At 36.5% G+C, this 16,383-nt stretch overlaps 1 protein-coding gene across 6 annotated transcripts in view; it reads left to right on the forward strand.

Moving 5' to 3' along the window:
• LOC306997798 (uncharacterized protein) overlaps positions 1-16,383 on the forward strand; it is a 175,864-nt gene that overhangs the window by 24,686 nt on the left and 134,795 nt on the right. For all 6 annotated transcript variants that reach the window (XM_079611283.1, XM_079611284.1, XM_079611286.1 and 3 more), the window contains exons 9-15: positions 8,274-8,384; positions 8,547-8,609; positions 9,144-9,260; positions 9,516-9,945; positions 10,308-10,415; positions 10,514-10,577; positions 10,745-10,837. In XM_079611283.1, coding sequence (XP_079467409.1) covers positions 8,274-8,384; positions 8,547-8,609; positions 9,144-9,260; positions 9,516-9,945; positions 10,308-10,415; positions 10,514-10,577; positions 10,745-10,837 — 986 coding nt within the window. The remainder of the gene's footprint in view (positions 1-8,273; positions 8,385-8,546; positions 8,610-9,143; positions 9,261-9,515; positions 9,946-10,307; positions 10,416-10,513; positions 10,578-10,744; positions 10,838-16,383) is intronic.

The following is a 16,383-nucleotide window of genomic DNA, read 5'->3' on the forward strand; positions in this document are numbered from 1 at the left end:
TGAGCACGGCGCTTTTCACGGCGCGGCACTACAGCGGGCGGAAAGATGCAGCTTCAGTAATTGAACCCCAGGCGAGTCCGCAGAGTCACCGTAGGCATCAAATCACAGTGATGGCAGCCGCCATCGACGAGAGCTGAAGCTGCGTGATATTCACCCAGGCAGGAAACACAAGCACGTGGTCCCCGTCGCTGAGCGGGGCTCTACACGAGCCACAGGAGGTGCGAGGCATCTTGAAAAAGACGCTCGGCTCTTTTAGTGGTGGAAAAACTGTGTGTCGCGACGGCGAACACACACACAAAACACACACACATAATGTAAAGGATATTCCACGCCGGAGAAGCGCAGCAGGGAACGGCGGCTGAAGGCGGCGATGACCAGCGGCTTCAGGTAAGAGGCGCGTCCTGCTGAGGTGCTTGTATCTGATGGCTGTGGCGGCTCGAATCCAATCCAACGATGCGTGCAGCTTCGTGAATTTAGAAAAATCGGTGTGTTAGACAGCTATGCTCGTATTTATAGACCTAGGCCACGCCTGTTTCGGCGGGAGATGACGCAGAATGGGCGCGAAGCGCCTTCATTGGTCAGCGTCTCTGGCCTCGCATAGGCTGTGCTTTTCTGGCGGAGCAGCCAATGGGTGAGCGATATTGCTCCGCCTAGGGTTGTATGCTACAGAAAAGCGTTTTACATGTTTACAAAATTAAGGATTAATTTTTAGGCTTCAATCTCGACAAAGAAATACTTTCCCGTAGCGTTCTTTCGACGCAGTACGAGAGAACTCTACGTAAGAGAACAAATATTCTCTGTTTATGTAATCTATATAAAAAGAGCGAGTTCTCATTTCAGCTCATTATACCTCCTTATCTTTTAATGTGACCACGCCCACAGAGTGCGCGCGCTATTCAAACGCAAATGATCTGAGGCAATACATGCAAACCGGCCACATCAGCTCGATAAAACACACCAAGTTTAATCAGATGAATGTACTGTGTGTCATCTTGCGAGGCTGTGAGGAGGAATAATCCTGGGAAACTTACCTCAGAAGTGCTGGTTTCACTTCGAGGAGCAATGGATCCAGTTGAGGATTAGTAGTACGTTTTTTATTCTTATATGCTTTGTTGTAATTGCGATATGTAATAGTGTCTGTAAACCGCAAAAAGACTGTTTAAATATGAATCGCGTTTCTGTGTGTGATGAATGAAGTAGTTGTGACTAGTTTTGGATAGACTATAAAGTTTTTACTGTAAAATAGACATCAAATAAGCTTTTTTTAGCCAGTTTCTGCTGATATGTTATGTTTTGTCAAAAATAAGCTCATAAACTATAGATGTTATAGTGTTTGTTCCAATGTAACGTTAGGCTATATCAAACTAATGAATCCTTAACTTTGAAATATGTATGATACTTTAAAAAAAGAAAGATTACACTTGAAATATTGTTAACATTTTAATTGTTGTTTATTTACATGTGAACACTTTTTAATAAAATAGCAAAAAATATATTTACAAGGTAGATGTAAAATAATCTTTATAGGTTAATATAAGCCTTCTCATGAAATTATTTATTATTGTTTTTTATTAGTGACACATTTGGGCAGAGGATGTATTCCAAAACTTTCTGAAAATACAGAATGAGAATTAACTGCACAATTACTAGAAATCTTTACCTTGGATATTATACAATTTGCATGTATAAAAAAATTTGTGACAAAAAAAAGAAAAGTTTCCAAATCTAACTTTGAACCAATTCTGTAGAATGGCTCATATAGCCTATTTGAACAGGATTTGTTTCCAGGTATGACTATGAACTAAAAATGTGCATTTGACTTTAATTTATGTTTGGATTATATATAGATATATATTTATTTATTTTGTCCTCACATTCTTTCTTGTGTGACACACCTGAATGAAAGGCTCATTATGCGGGCCATTTGTATTCTCAAGTGTGAACCACTTACTATTCATCATGGTGTTGGATCAGTCACGCCCCTGCGCATATTGCCTTTCCAAACAAAAAGTGTTTTACAAAATGTAAATCAATGTATTGTTTTATGTGAATGATTAGGCAAGATGATTTTCAGATCATTTTGAAGGAAGAACTCTAGGCGACAACATCCATTACTCAAAAATATTGTGAACACATATTTACTATGCGTTTTGTGGCGTTATTTCAGACACTTTAATTTTTTGTTTTTTGAATAACCATGCATAAACATTATTCTCTCAAAAATACAAACATGTACATGCATGTTGCTCACATATTATGGTAGCCCTGTTTGTGATAAATAGAGTGTAATTACATCTTTGCCATTAATATGTTTATAAGCAACTGAAAAAAGCACAAATGTCAGGGCATGTCAGAACATCTTAAGGTCCCCAAAAACACCTTGGTCCCCAGAGCGGTAAATCGTTTTTTTATATATATATATATATATATAAAAAGAATGAGTCAAAAAAGATAAATTACTGACATTTACAATTGTCACGGAACGCACGACAACGCCTCCTCCTGGTTTCACTAGATCCCTCTCTCCTGCATACTAGGACTTCATTTCCCATTATCCTTCATGCTCGTTATTCCCTAATCACCTAATTATGCTTTCATCAGTCTCACCTGTGCACCCTCAGCTACCCTTTATCTGGACTGTTCTGTTCTGTGTCATTTGTGAAGTATTGTTTTACCCAACCTAGGGCTGTAAACGATTAATCGCAATTAATCGAATCCAAAATAAAAGTTTGTGTTTACATAATATATGTGTGTGTATTGTGTATAATTATTTTGTGTATATAAATACACACACATGCATGTATATATTTGAGAAATATTTCCATTTATATATGGCATATATATTTTTATATGATTTATTTTATATAAAAATAGAACTATTTTATATATAAATAACACATTTTTCTTAAATATATACATGCATGTGTGTGTATTTATATACACAAAATAATTATACACAATACACACAAATATATTATGTAAACACAAACTTTTATTTTGGATTCGATTAATCGCGATTAATCGTTTACAGCCCTAACTATGTCTCAGTGTGTAACCCTTGTTTTCTTTGTGCTTGGATTTGATCTCGTGTGTTTGAACTTGGACTCTGAACTCGTTTTGTGAACCTTTGCTGCCTGCCTCTGAACTTTGCCTGTTTGACTTCAATTCTGGATTACCCTTGACATCTTTTGAGTTCCTGTCTGATTATTCTCTGTTTGTCATCACCTTTAATAAATATCTGCAAATGGATTCGACCGTCTCCTCTCCGCCTCTACGTCACAACAATGCACATTAGCTTATATTTTATTAATAGTAAAATTCGGGCCGATTTTCCCGTGGCGTTTGTCGTTGCTATGCAACCATGCACTGCGCTCTCCACAATGACAAAGAGGTCTTAGTAGCTTATGGTTTTCCACCACTGAAAAACGCTTACTGTAGCTCTCCTACAATATTTATTTACGAAGAAAAGAAAAGTTTGGGTGCACCCCCATCCTTCATATTGACTGAGCTTTCAATGTTGTTACGGAAAGGGTGAAGCTAATTGGTTGGTTCTTGTCACATGACCTGCAGTGCGCTTGCGGCATTCTGAAAAATTCTCGCTGCGCCTGGAAAAAATTTACGCGTCACTTCATTTATGAGCGCGCGCCTACATTTGAACAAACTTGAGGGCGCAAAAGACGCAATATGTGAAAAGCCCCTTGGCGAGCGAGCTACCTCCAATCAGGCCACAAGCTAACATTACTGGTAGCTTGTGAGCGACGCGTTGGAGACTCCTGGTAGTGGTAGAGTATCCATGCACTCTCTGCGTGTGTGTGAGGGATGGGCTATACTCGATAATGTCAAATCGCACATCGTTAAAACAACAATTCCGATATTATCGCAGACGATATATATCTTACACCCCTAGGTCCCTGTAAAAAAAAAATAATAATAAAAAAACAGCTGTGAATTATAGGGATAGATTTTGGGAATACATTTTAAAATTGTCTTTATATATAATGAACACCCGGTTTGTTGTGCCTTGTAGGCAAATAGGCTACGTGTAGTGCTGCATTAAATAATAATAAAAATAGCCTATAGCAGGCGACCTATAAATCGTTAAAAAGGAACACTTCAGTAACACTACACTAGAGAAAAATATATTGATTATCATATGTTACTTCAATCTCATTTCCTAACATCATAACGAATGGAAACATTTGGAGTAAAAACATGAAGCCTAATGTTTGGCACATTTTGCTTTTCAAACGCACAGTGCGACTGACTCAAACTCACAGCACGTGCAGAGAACATTTACTGAAGCGATCCGCTCCAAACTATTAAACATTATTGTTACCATATTATACATCTACGTTTGAGCAGATATCCACAAACACAGTATTTGACAGTAAACAACACGGGTCTAAACATTATAATATTCACAATGTTAGAGTAAACACTCATACCAGCCTACTTTTATCATGCTGTGTTTTATTATCTGTGTTTTATTAGTCTAGTTCACATTTCAACATGTTTCTGTCTATATATAGATAAACATAGATGTACGACATTAGGCTTCATGTTTCTACTCCAATCTCATTTCATAACGTACATTTAGTCTGGCACCAGTCTTACCTCAAAAATCTTCTCATCTTCAAATCGCGTTCTTCTAATTCTTCTGAAGTAAATCCAAGTGAAACAGCACAGCACAAACACAGTCTGCAAACTCGATGAAAGCAGCGAGGAGTAAGTTACTGAAGTCTCTTATTCTTTGTTTTGAGGTAATGAGATAGTTAACAGCTCTGAGTTCCTTCACGTGGACATTTGCATGTCAATCACTATTGCGTGGGTGTGGTCACAGAGTTAATTAGGATGCGTTTGATAAACTGTACATGTCGTTTCTTTCATACGAATTACTTAAACATGGAATATTTGTTTTTGATATCATTTGCATTATTAAAAAATAGAGACTCCAAGCGTTGTAAAGACATACGTTTCAAGGATGTGTGACAAACATTCGCTGAGTTAGTCATTTTCTGTCGCGTTTCAGAATGAACTTCACATTGAGAGAGACGGCAGAACGCGCATCATGTTTATTTTCTTTATTTTACGAAAAACACAACATTTTGTTTTTAAGACATTTAACAGTTTTGAATGATGTTTAAGACTTATATGTAAGATCAAAATCAACAGAGTATTTTGAGTCTCTCTTGCACTGATAAGAAAAAAAGCGAGCTGATCACGCCGGCGTGATTGCCGACCCCAGAGGGTTAAAGGATCCCATAAGTTCCAGCAAGAACCGCAAAGATTGTCAATGCCTTATCAGTAACCCTACTATAGGAGAAAGAGCTTTGAGGCACTTAAATTACATTTTGAAGTTACTTGAGTATCCGACAGAATATTTGAGGCACCTTTAGTTTTTACAGTGCATATCGTAAAAGTCTGTTTGTAAAGCCTGCGCCAAGATTGCGACTGATTTACCAAAGAATCCACAGTGAAATGTAACGCATAGAAATAAATAATGCTCATCTGAGACATTCACATTGTTGAAAATAAATAAAATAACCACATTCCTAGCATTAAGATCCAATTGAAAGGAAATGTTATCTGTAGTCGATTTTGTATTGCTCTTCTCTCATCATCTCAACATGCCAGTTGGCGGGGCCAAAGTTGCAATGGTGAAGTATGCATTGATTATCTTCTGCAAAGGCTATTACGTCATAGATGGGCACATTCAAGAACAAGTCGAACGCTGGGCTTGGTAACAATAAAAGCTGTTTTTGGACTAACAAGGAAGTTTATTAGTTCTGAAACTTACAGGATATTCTTATAGTATGATGACCTCTTATACAGGTGCTGGTCATAAAATTTGAATATCATCAAAATGTTGATTCATTTCAAGAATTCAACTTAACAGGTGAAACCAATATATTACCATATTCTATAGACATATTCTAATTATATGTCCAGCACCAGTATGCTCTCGACTCACCAGTCACATTTCAGCACATTCACGTTGTTTCCACTCATATTCAGGATATCGTTTTGAATTGTCATGTGTATTTTGCTTTGTATTTCGAATCCATTCAGCCGATCTCCGGGTCTGGTGGTAGCGCTTTTAGCATAGCTTAGCATAGATCATTTGAATCTGATTAGACCGTTAGCATCTCTCAAAAAAAAATTACCAAAGAATTTCGATATTTTTCCTATTTAAACCTTGACTCTTCTGTAGTTACATCATGTACTAAGACCGACGAAAAATGAAAAGTTGCTATTTTCTAGGCCGATATGGCTAGGAACTATACTCTCATTCAGGGTTGCCAACTCTCACGCATCTGGCGTGATACTCACGCTTTCAGCATCAATCTCACGCTCTCACGCACAGGCAAGAAATGTCACGCCAAAATCCATTTTTCTCCCCTCTCAATCCGTTCATTTTCTATTGATGACTATTGACTAGACCGCAGTGTATTAATGACAGGAGAGGAGTTTAGCTGAGCCCACAGCTGTAACATCTGCCAACAACGTTCTCACTGCAGTATTTGCTGATCGTTGATTCGCTGAAAACCTTTGCACGTGATAGGTCAGTTGCGTGTGAGAAGTTCAGAGAGAGTTCGGAGCATAGGTTCGGAGTCGGAGCCACTGATGCGCGTTTGAAAGTTTGGATGACAATCAAGGTAAGCAGATAATAAAATAGTGTGCCTTGTCACTACAGACGTAGCCTTCCCTAATCAGTCTGTGTGCCGAGAGTACCGTTGTCCGAGAGCGCGCTCGACAGTGCGCGACTGAGATCGAGTGTGTCCGAGCATAATATAGTTTGTTTATAAATTAAATATACATTTCCGCATTAGGATGATCTCTGTAGCCTATTGGTATATTCTGCAGCGTTGTAATTAGTTTGGTTATAAAATAAAACTCCAAAATAACGCAGGGAACGTTCAAAGAAAACATATTTGTTTGACCGGTTGTGAACACGTGCGGCAAACACGACTAGAATTTGGCTTAAATAACCTCTGATGGTGACCTGTAGGTTTTACAAATAAAACCCCAAGATATTATATTTTATTATTATTATTTATGTTGGTACATTGTTCACTATTATATTGAGAGCACTTTTTGTTAGTGTATACAATGTTTCATAATAATAATTTGTTCTAGTGTCCATTGTATTCATTTAACATATTTAATATTGGGGGTATTTTTTTTTTCTTTTTTAAGTAACAAAATTACTTTCCCTGGTAATTAGTTACTTTTGTAATGATTTAACTCAATTACTAACTCAGTTACTTTTTGTGAGAAGTAACTAATTACTTTTTTAACTTAAGTAACTTACCTAACATTGCTCAAATGTGGATGCTGAGCGAACCTTTTCAGTTTTCTGGGGAGGTGGAGTAACTATTATGTGTCCCTTTTGTTTTGAGATTTCCTATTGTTTTGATGTTGTTATTTTACATGTTTGTTATTTAATCACCTCTATCTTTTTTTTTAATAGTGCAGTCAATAAATTAATTGTACATTTTGAAAAAGCGTTCCCATTCTATTCGTTTTTTTTTTTTTTTTCATAAATATGGGTTTATATTAAGTAAACAAGGACTGACATTTTTAAAATTAGGGTTACCAAAAATGGTCTCCGCTCGCGCGCACTGAAATTTTACAAAGTCTCACTCCAGCCAAAGTCCCGAAGTTGGCAACCCTGCTCTCATTCCTGTGTAATAATTATGGAACTGCTGCCATACCGTGGTTGCAGCAGGCGCAATGATATTACGCAGCGCCTGAAAATAGTCCCCAGCTCGGTAACTTCCAACGTGACAACCTGCTTGCACAGGGGAGCGTGCCTTGTAACCTATTTCCAGGCGCTGCGTAATATCATTGCGAAAAAATTTAAAACAAACATTTTCGGTCAAAAGCACAATATGCCATCATTTTGTCTCAAGATGCACATAAGTAATGTTTTATTACAAGGCACATTTATAAAAGCTTACATTGCAAGCACACCGACACCGCAGTCAAGAGTATCAGATTTATTTAGATGGATTATCGAATGCTGAATTCGGAAATCATTTGGGTGCCTCATGCAGGAAATATCAAATTAAATTGAAAAAAATTGAATAAGTAAACAAATTAATAAAAGCAAGCAGAGCAGTGGATGAAAACAAGTAGGCAAACCAATCCAGGCCTGAAATATATTTTTGTCATGTTTTCTCTCAAAAGATTGAGAAGAGCATGACTGGTAATTTTATGTATTTTGTATGTCATTGAGATAGTTGTTTATAACCTCATTTATACTCTCATAGCCTGAGGCCAGATGAAGCACCATCTCCAGCACTCTCACACCTTTCTATGAAAAGTGATCAGTCAATGGATCGGCCAATTGCGTTCAGCAATGAAACCCCTAGTTACATTGGGTAATTTACTCTGTTTTAAATAGTGTGCTTGTTGCATGATTTTTTTTGAATTAAACATATAACTATCCTTTTCTTGCATATGTTGTATGTCTCTTTTACATTGTTAAAGTTGATTTTTCTGTCTCATGCTGATACACCCTGATCATACTTCTCTTTAAAAAGCCACCAATCAATGGATCGACCGATTGCATTCAAAGACAGAACTCAGCCTTACAGCGTTAAACGGTATGATAATTTGCATTCTCTGATCAAATATGCATGTGATTGTCAATTCAAAGAAGTGTGGCTGCAATATAAAATTCAGTACTTCGCTACCAATACCACATAAATGTCATGATTCTATACCAATTGTCATTTTAAAAAATAGATTAATTTTTTTTAATCGTCTTTAACGATTTTATTTAACTATTTGAAAATAGAAACTCACAAAATGATTATTTAACAGATTAACTCTATTAATTAAATTATGTTGTCACTCCTGAAATTTTGCTATACACGTATCCTCTTAGCAACATGAAAAATAAAAATTGTATTCAAAATGTGAGTGTGACAAAGAGCATTGCTTTTATAATCACTGAAGCTGTCAATTTAAAGAATTGTACTATCGTATCAGTACTGCAGAAAGACCGGCATCATTACATTTTTACATTTTCAGTATCAACTTTGCACTGAAGTACTGTACTTATGACAACACTATGAGCTTGTGTGTAGATTAGAAGTCTAATAACAAATCAAACAACTATGCTTTAACTCTTACAGCCTGAGACCAGATGAAGCAGCATCTCCAGCACCCTCACTCCTGTCTGTAAAGAGTGATCAGTCAATGGACAGACCCATTGCTTTCAACAGTGGAGTGCAAAGTTACATGGGAGAGAAGTATGATAATTTACTCTGTCGGGGGATTAAAGTCAGCATTCTTGCTGTGCTTGTTTTCATAGCATATCTCTTGTGCATTAATGATGTTGTTTTAAAAGTGTCCCATTTTGTGATATAAAATTTTAGGCATTAAGGTTTAGGCACGCTGATCTCTTCTTGGTTTTTCCTTTATTTTTTTTTATTTTTTATATACTGTGTTTACAATCATTGCATTACAGTTGAAATGATTAATAATAATCAAATATGTTCCCACAGCACACTTTCTGCCACTCTGCTGACAGAGGATCACTACAAGTGCCCAGTGTGCACAGAGGTCTTTAAGGATCCAGTTTCCATCCCCTGTGGACACAGTTACTGCAAACACTGCATTGAGATCTACTGGAGCAAACCGACTCAAGCTAAATCCTATGCTTGTCCTCAGTGCAGAAAGAGGTTCAGAGGTCGTCCAGTGTTTAGTGTAAATGTTGCTTTGGCTAAACTGATTGAGGAACTCCAGAAGGCAGGATTTAGTCCTGCTCTTCCTGCTCAATGCTACGCTGGACCTGAAGATGTGGCCTGTGATATCTGCACTGAGAAGAAGCTCAAAGCTGTTAAATCCTGTTTGACCTGCACTGTGTCTTACTGTGAGACGCACGTCAGACAACACTACACAGTACCAGCACTGCAGAGACACAACCTGGTGGAGGTGATTGAACATTTCAGGAGTTATCTTGCAGACACAATGCAATCTATCTGAAGCTTATATATATATATATATATATATATATATATATATATATATATATATATATATATATATATATATATATATATATATTTATATATATTTATATTTGTTGCTCTTATCATAAATGGCTAGACTTTATAGCATTAATGTTAAATTCCATTTATTTTCAACAACAAAAAAACTGTATAATAGTATGGAAGCATCCATTTAAATGATCCAAGCTCAAACCATTTATTGAGATAAATATCAAGTGCACCCATTTGATATAAATGCTGTTTATTTGTTTTTATTTTATTTATAATTTTATATATTTCGATTAGCCTTGCAGTTTATCTCATCACATTGAGAACACCAGAATGTTCGGAGCAGAGAAAGAGTTGCAAGAAGAGATTAAAGGTTTGACTGCAAAGCTAACGAAACTGGAAGAGGTAACCTACACGTTTGTTTACAATGTGAAATTCTTTTGTGAAAATGTAAAAAATCTCTTCGATTTAAATTATTTGAATTAATATCTTTTCTTTTAAAGATTCTGAGAAGCAAGGAAGCACATGCCAAACGTTTGTGTAAAGGATTTGAAGTTCACTGTAATGGTGGGTGAATATTGTGCCTCTCGTTATGTACCGGTATAGACAATGCCATCTTTTTCAACTTGCAGTACATGAATTTGCAGATCTGATCACCTTTTTTTTATATATATTTTTTTATATATATTGTATTGTATACTTATTTCTTTGTCTGTGTTTTTTCTTTCTTTCAGATTTTCCCTCAGATGTAATTGAAATTGCTGCTCTAGGTCGCCCTTTGAGTCTTGGAGCATTGTATGACAGTAACAGTGATTCTTTTAGCCACGGTAAGATCTTTGTTTATCTTATTTAGGATAAAGTAAACAGTGAGGAACATACTTTAATTCTATCTTTGCACAATTTATCCCACCAACATTTATGACATTTTCAAAGTACTAGAAAACTAAGAATGTAGTAGGATAAGATAGGATAAGATAAGCCTTCATTGTCTCCTATTGGAGAAATTCGTCTTGGGCATTCGAGAGAACAATGGCGACACATTACGCATAACACACACCAAACACACAGGTAACCTATACAGAACATTCTCATAAATGATCCCATCCAGTACTTCACTTAACATCCAACAACCACACAATACCCCCCATAACTTTCCTCACATTCGCAGAAAAAACTGAAGAAAAACCCACATCACCCCTAAGATGAGCTCTAAGTCATCTTAAGAAATATAGACGCTGACTTATCTTTGAGCAAACATACTCCATGTGATGGGACCACTGCAACTGACAATCTAATTGTATACCTAAATACTTATATGTTGTTACCTGCTCAACGAGTACACCTTAATTTGAAGTGTGCTGTGATCTTCTATAGACCTGGGGTCAAAAATCATTTATTTGGTTTTATTTACATTAAGGGGCAAGTTATGTCTGTTGCACCACTTCACTACATCCTCTATCTCCTGTTTATAGATAGTCTACTTACAAAAAATTCAGACATTGCTAAGTTTTCCAATGCTTTGTCCTAGAGCTGCACTATTAAAACATGATCAAATTACTAAGCAACCACTGAATGGAACAACACAAATTATAGGTATCATTTTAAAGCTTAGAATCTCAGCTTTTAAATGCATCTGATCACTTTGGTAAACTCCTAACGAGTGCTGAGTAATCCCCCTAAAACGGAGTGCAGACACCACCTGGCTGCGAAAATATAATGTTCATATTTTTCAAAACTACTACCTTGATCGACTTAAAATAGGTGTCATTTGAAAGCTTAGAGTCTGAAAACATTTCGTAACTTCATGAACTTCATGCTCCGACTGTGGACAATGACACATCATTATTACCAAACGCAATATATTCCATCAATCAGATCTAAAGATATTCCTCATGGAGTTCTAACACAAAAAAATACCAAAGACGTACCTAGCCAAGTATATGAAGCACTCACGTTTGGTTTTCGCTTATAACTTCATGAAGCATGCACAGATCTTAGAAAATTGCACATAATTATTTTCAGCACTCTCACGATTAAAAAGAGCCAGCTTAACTCAGCATAATCCATCTCTCAGATCTAAAGATATTCCTAATGGAGTTGTAACACACAAACCCCCACAGACGCACACAGAGCCTTGTACAGTTGGTACTCAACCAGAATAATACTTTTACCGCCGTCGTTCCCGCGGCGGTAAAATTGCGGGTGTGTATTTGCTGCCTTTGACCGCTAAGAGGCGCTACAATCGCAGACTTTGAAAAGTGTCAGTTTATTCTCTCTATTGCGTAATCTGCCGCCGCGCAGCGGCTCATTGAGAGTGATTGAAATGTGGTACTAGCAGATCAATTCAAGTGAAACATGTAGTTAAACAAATTCATAATCACAAGACTGAAATTAAATGTAATACATTTAATAAATAATGAAAACATTTCAACACAAAACATTGCAATAGAAAAATATTAGGCTACATCAATGAGGCTTTGCAAGAGCATAAGACGTAATCTTGACAGCGGTCCGACGATAGCGCAGTGGTCAACGCAACAGCACGAGCTCAACGGAGCTTCAAGCGATCCGAGATCGAATTACACTGTAGCCTACATGTTGTTGGCCGATGGTGTTCATGTTTTACCATTCTTGATGCTTAGATAGGTAACTATTTATTAAAGTCAAGCGTTTTGTTTAATTATCAATGGCACATTACAACATAAATTTGCTGCATTCCAGTAGAGCCGCTGCACAGATGACAAAACTGATGAAGGAAGATTGTCAGCCGATCGCGTCAGAAAATGAAAATGATGAAGATAGTCTTTAATCTGCTAAATTATTGTTTTGTGAATCATTCACGAAATTGAGATGACTGACATTGATACCCGCCATAGCAAAGGAAGACATTTTTAAAAACAGATCCTTCAAGGTTTCAAAAAAGTGTCGGGGGCAGTTTATTTATTTAAAACAGGGTTGCATCGAGTTAGTTTATTTTCTAAGTAAGAAACACATAATCTTATTCTTGCGACATTTTAAATTTGTATTGCCAAATAAATTGCAGCTAAATAAATAATTAAAACAGTAGGCTAGTCTACAAAACGAAAATAGTTCAAAGCAACATAAATTAAGATCATGCGTTTTTCTTTGCTTCTCTCTCGCGCTGGATCTCTTTTAGCCTATTTTAGTTTATTTAGTCTCCCTGCACTGCACGCGCCGGGTCTCTCTCGAAATTAAATTCCCTGAAATTAAATCAGGGTTAAAACACATCATACAGCTGATAATACTGTATGTCGCTGTGTGTCATCCATACAAATCACGAAATAAACTGTAACAAATGATTTCGCCTTTGTTGCTTCAAAGAAACAGAATGCCTTGTTGAATTCACCTTACAATAAAACGAGGTGGATCGCGAATAAAAGCGCTCCGTATCTGCTGCTCACTCGCATTCGTTTAGTGGCAAGAACGTGTTCCGTCGATAGTTCATGTTTAGATAATGCCAGATTGTTGACAAACACACTACTCAAACATTTTAAAACTCTACAAAACCAGTTGAAACAAATGGATTCAACTCTTCAACTGAAATTGTGTGTGAAAAACCTTTATATGCAATACATAAAACTACAATATTTATAATTTAATAGGATATAGGGCCTACATTTGGACACATCGAGAGATTTATCTTTAAAAGTATTTTGCCTTTGCCTGGTCATCAGGCTCACTCTTCATATGAAAGACAGAACATTTAACACCTCCTGAACCCCCAACCCCCCACAGGCTATCTGAGTTTGAGACTTAAAACAAAGAGAATTCGCAATTCACACTTAAAAACTACTATTCTAGACATTAGTATTAGGCTATTAAAGTGTTGATAATGGAAGAATTTAATTATTTAGGCTACATATATTTCTGTCATAAAAGTTTATTACTAAACATTTAATTATTTCAACAATTGAAGAAATAAAACGCTACCTCGGTTTGGGACAGCTTTTTCCAAGCAAAACTAAATACAATCTTCAAACGCATGTTCATTTGTTGTCATGAACAAAATGTTCAACTCAATGTTGAATTCCACGGGGATCTTTGGATCCTTACAACCAGGGTGCGCGATTTGTGAATTATTATTATTATTATTATTTTGTTTATATAAATCTCGAACCACAGTGCTTCGTGGTGCTGCTGCTAAACTAAATAACATTTATAGAATAATGATGAACTTGAATGAAACAATATCGCAACATTTCGACAAATAAATTATCTGAACTGTTTTTACAATTTAATTCAGGGCGATTTAGCCTAGACTACATTTAATTATAGCGAGATTTTCACCCGATCCGTTCCTCATTGGGAAGCACTCACATGATAGCTAAACATGTTTGAGTAGATCCTCTGCACCTCTCGGTTTCATACGGATTACCTAATCAGATAACATTTATTAAATATTTAGACATTTAAAGGCTTTAGACATAGCCGATTTCTTATTTTGACTGAGCGTAGGCAAGTGGCTTTCGGTTCATTTTTGTGACACGCAGTTCCCGGAGACAGAGCTAGACGATAAACTTTTGTCGTTAGCCTAATATTAATAAAAGTTTACAGTTTTGACCAATGTAGGCCACTCTACTCTTATCTGTATGCCTAAAAAATACGAAGTAGCTTATTAGGGCCTAAGTTATTTTAGCTGTTATGAGAAAAATAAATCCAAATGAACAATGGATAGCGCCACTCGGCGTGGTGTGCCAAAATACTTAATTGTAAACTTCAATATTTCATTCAAAATAATCTCAAAACGCTTTGTGACATTTTGAAAGCCGTGCATGCATTAAGGCCACTGGAACCATGAACGTAACTGAAACTGGTTCTGATTGTATTGTTTGTCGTTTAAACGTGCCTGTTGCAAATGTGACCGATCACGGAAAGTAGGGACACAAGTCGGTTCTGGGGCATTTTGAGTTATTCACATATTCTGTAGTCTCCAAGCTTTCCAACGATTTGTAACACATGGAAATCTGATAATATTTGGAGAAGTTGTGGCCATTTGAAGGTATAGTTACTCAAAAAAGTTCAAAGTGGAGAAAACGTTCTCTTAAGATTGTGCAGTTTTCACCTCTCTCTGCTGCTGGGAGTGACAATAGGGCTCATTTACATCTAATTTAGATAAGCCATACCCCCTGTAAAGCTCCCCCTGTAAAGATGTAAAGCACAGGGGGGAGCAAAAAGGTCAGGAAAATGTCCCATCAAAGAAAAAAGAAGTTTGCAAACAGGTAATATATAAATAAATGTCTCTTAGCATCTACCAATAAAACTGTATAGGCAACTCTATTGATATCAGATAGAGCCGGCCAGAGCGCTGCATAATAAGTAGCCACACTGTAGGGCTGGGCCATATGGACCAAAAGTCATATCCCGATATATTTAGGCTGAATATCGATATATGATATATATCACAATATTTTTTCTGCAAAGTGAGAGCAAATGTTCAGTCAAAGTCAAAGCCAAATATGGACTTCACTGTATAAAATTATACATTGATTCTTATTAAAGGGCACCTATTATGACATTTAAAATGTTCCTAATGTTGATCTGGGAGTCCCCAACAACAGTTTTACATGCATGCAATGTCAAAAAACACTTTTGTTGTCGTATAATATGCATTTATTTTTACCTGATTTGCTCACCGACTCCCAAATGAATCGTTCAACGACTCATTTTTCAAACCCCTCCTTTGCGCAACGCTAATCTGCGTTGATTGGTCAGATGACCCAGCAGTGTTTACATAGATAATACTTATTGTTTAACACGGAGTACAATGATGCTTTTATCAATTAAATTGTGTTATAATAATTATTATAGTCCACTGCTTTGTAGTTTGTAGTAAAAAACTAAAAATAAGATAAAGAATGTAATGTTATGTTAGCGAGCATAGCCCAGAGTTCATATTGTAAAAGCACAATCAGTCTTTCTTTGCGTTAGCCCGATGCATAAACATAACGTTTTTACACAAAAAAAAATAAAATAAATGTAGTTACGTTACTACGAGGTATTACTCTATTCTTTAAGACAACTCCGAAAACAACGACAAACACTTCACATATCTCAATACAATTGTCATTGAAGACCTAGAAGCTAAACGGTGCTCACACAACAAACAAAATAATTATTAAGCATGCTACATAAAACATAAAAGCAACAATTATTAATAACACTTACAGGTTGTGATACGGAGGAGGAAGCTGATGCAAATACACTTGGAACTGAACCTTCCTTCAATATCAGCCGGCTCGCGAATCCAAGTTTGAGTGCATTTAAGTTGGTAAAGCAATCGTCTTGAAAATGGCGCGAGCAAAGCACAAGGCTCGGACTATACTTCTGTGGTATAGTTATATATATGAATTGT

Source organism: Phoxinus phoxinus (assembly GCF_949152265.1).
Source record: "Phoxinus phoxinus genome assembly, chromosome: 4".
NCBI classification, from domain to species: Eukaryota; Metazoa; Chordata; class Actinopteri; order Cypriniformes; family Leuciscidae; genus Phoxinus; species Phoxinus phoxinus.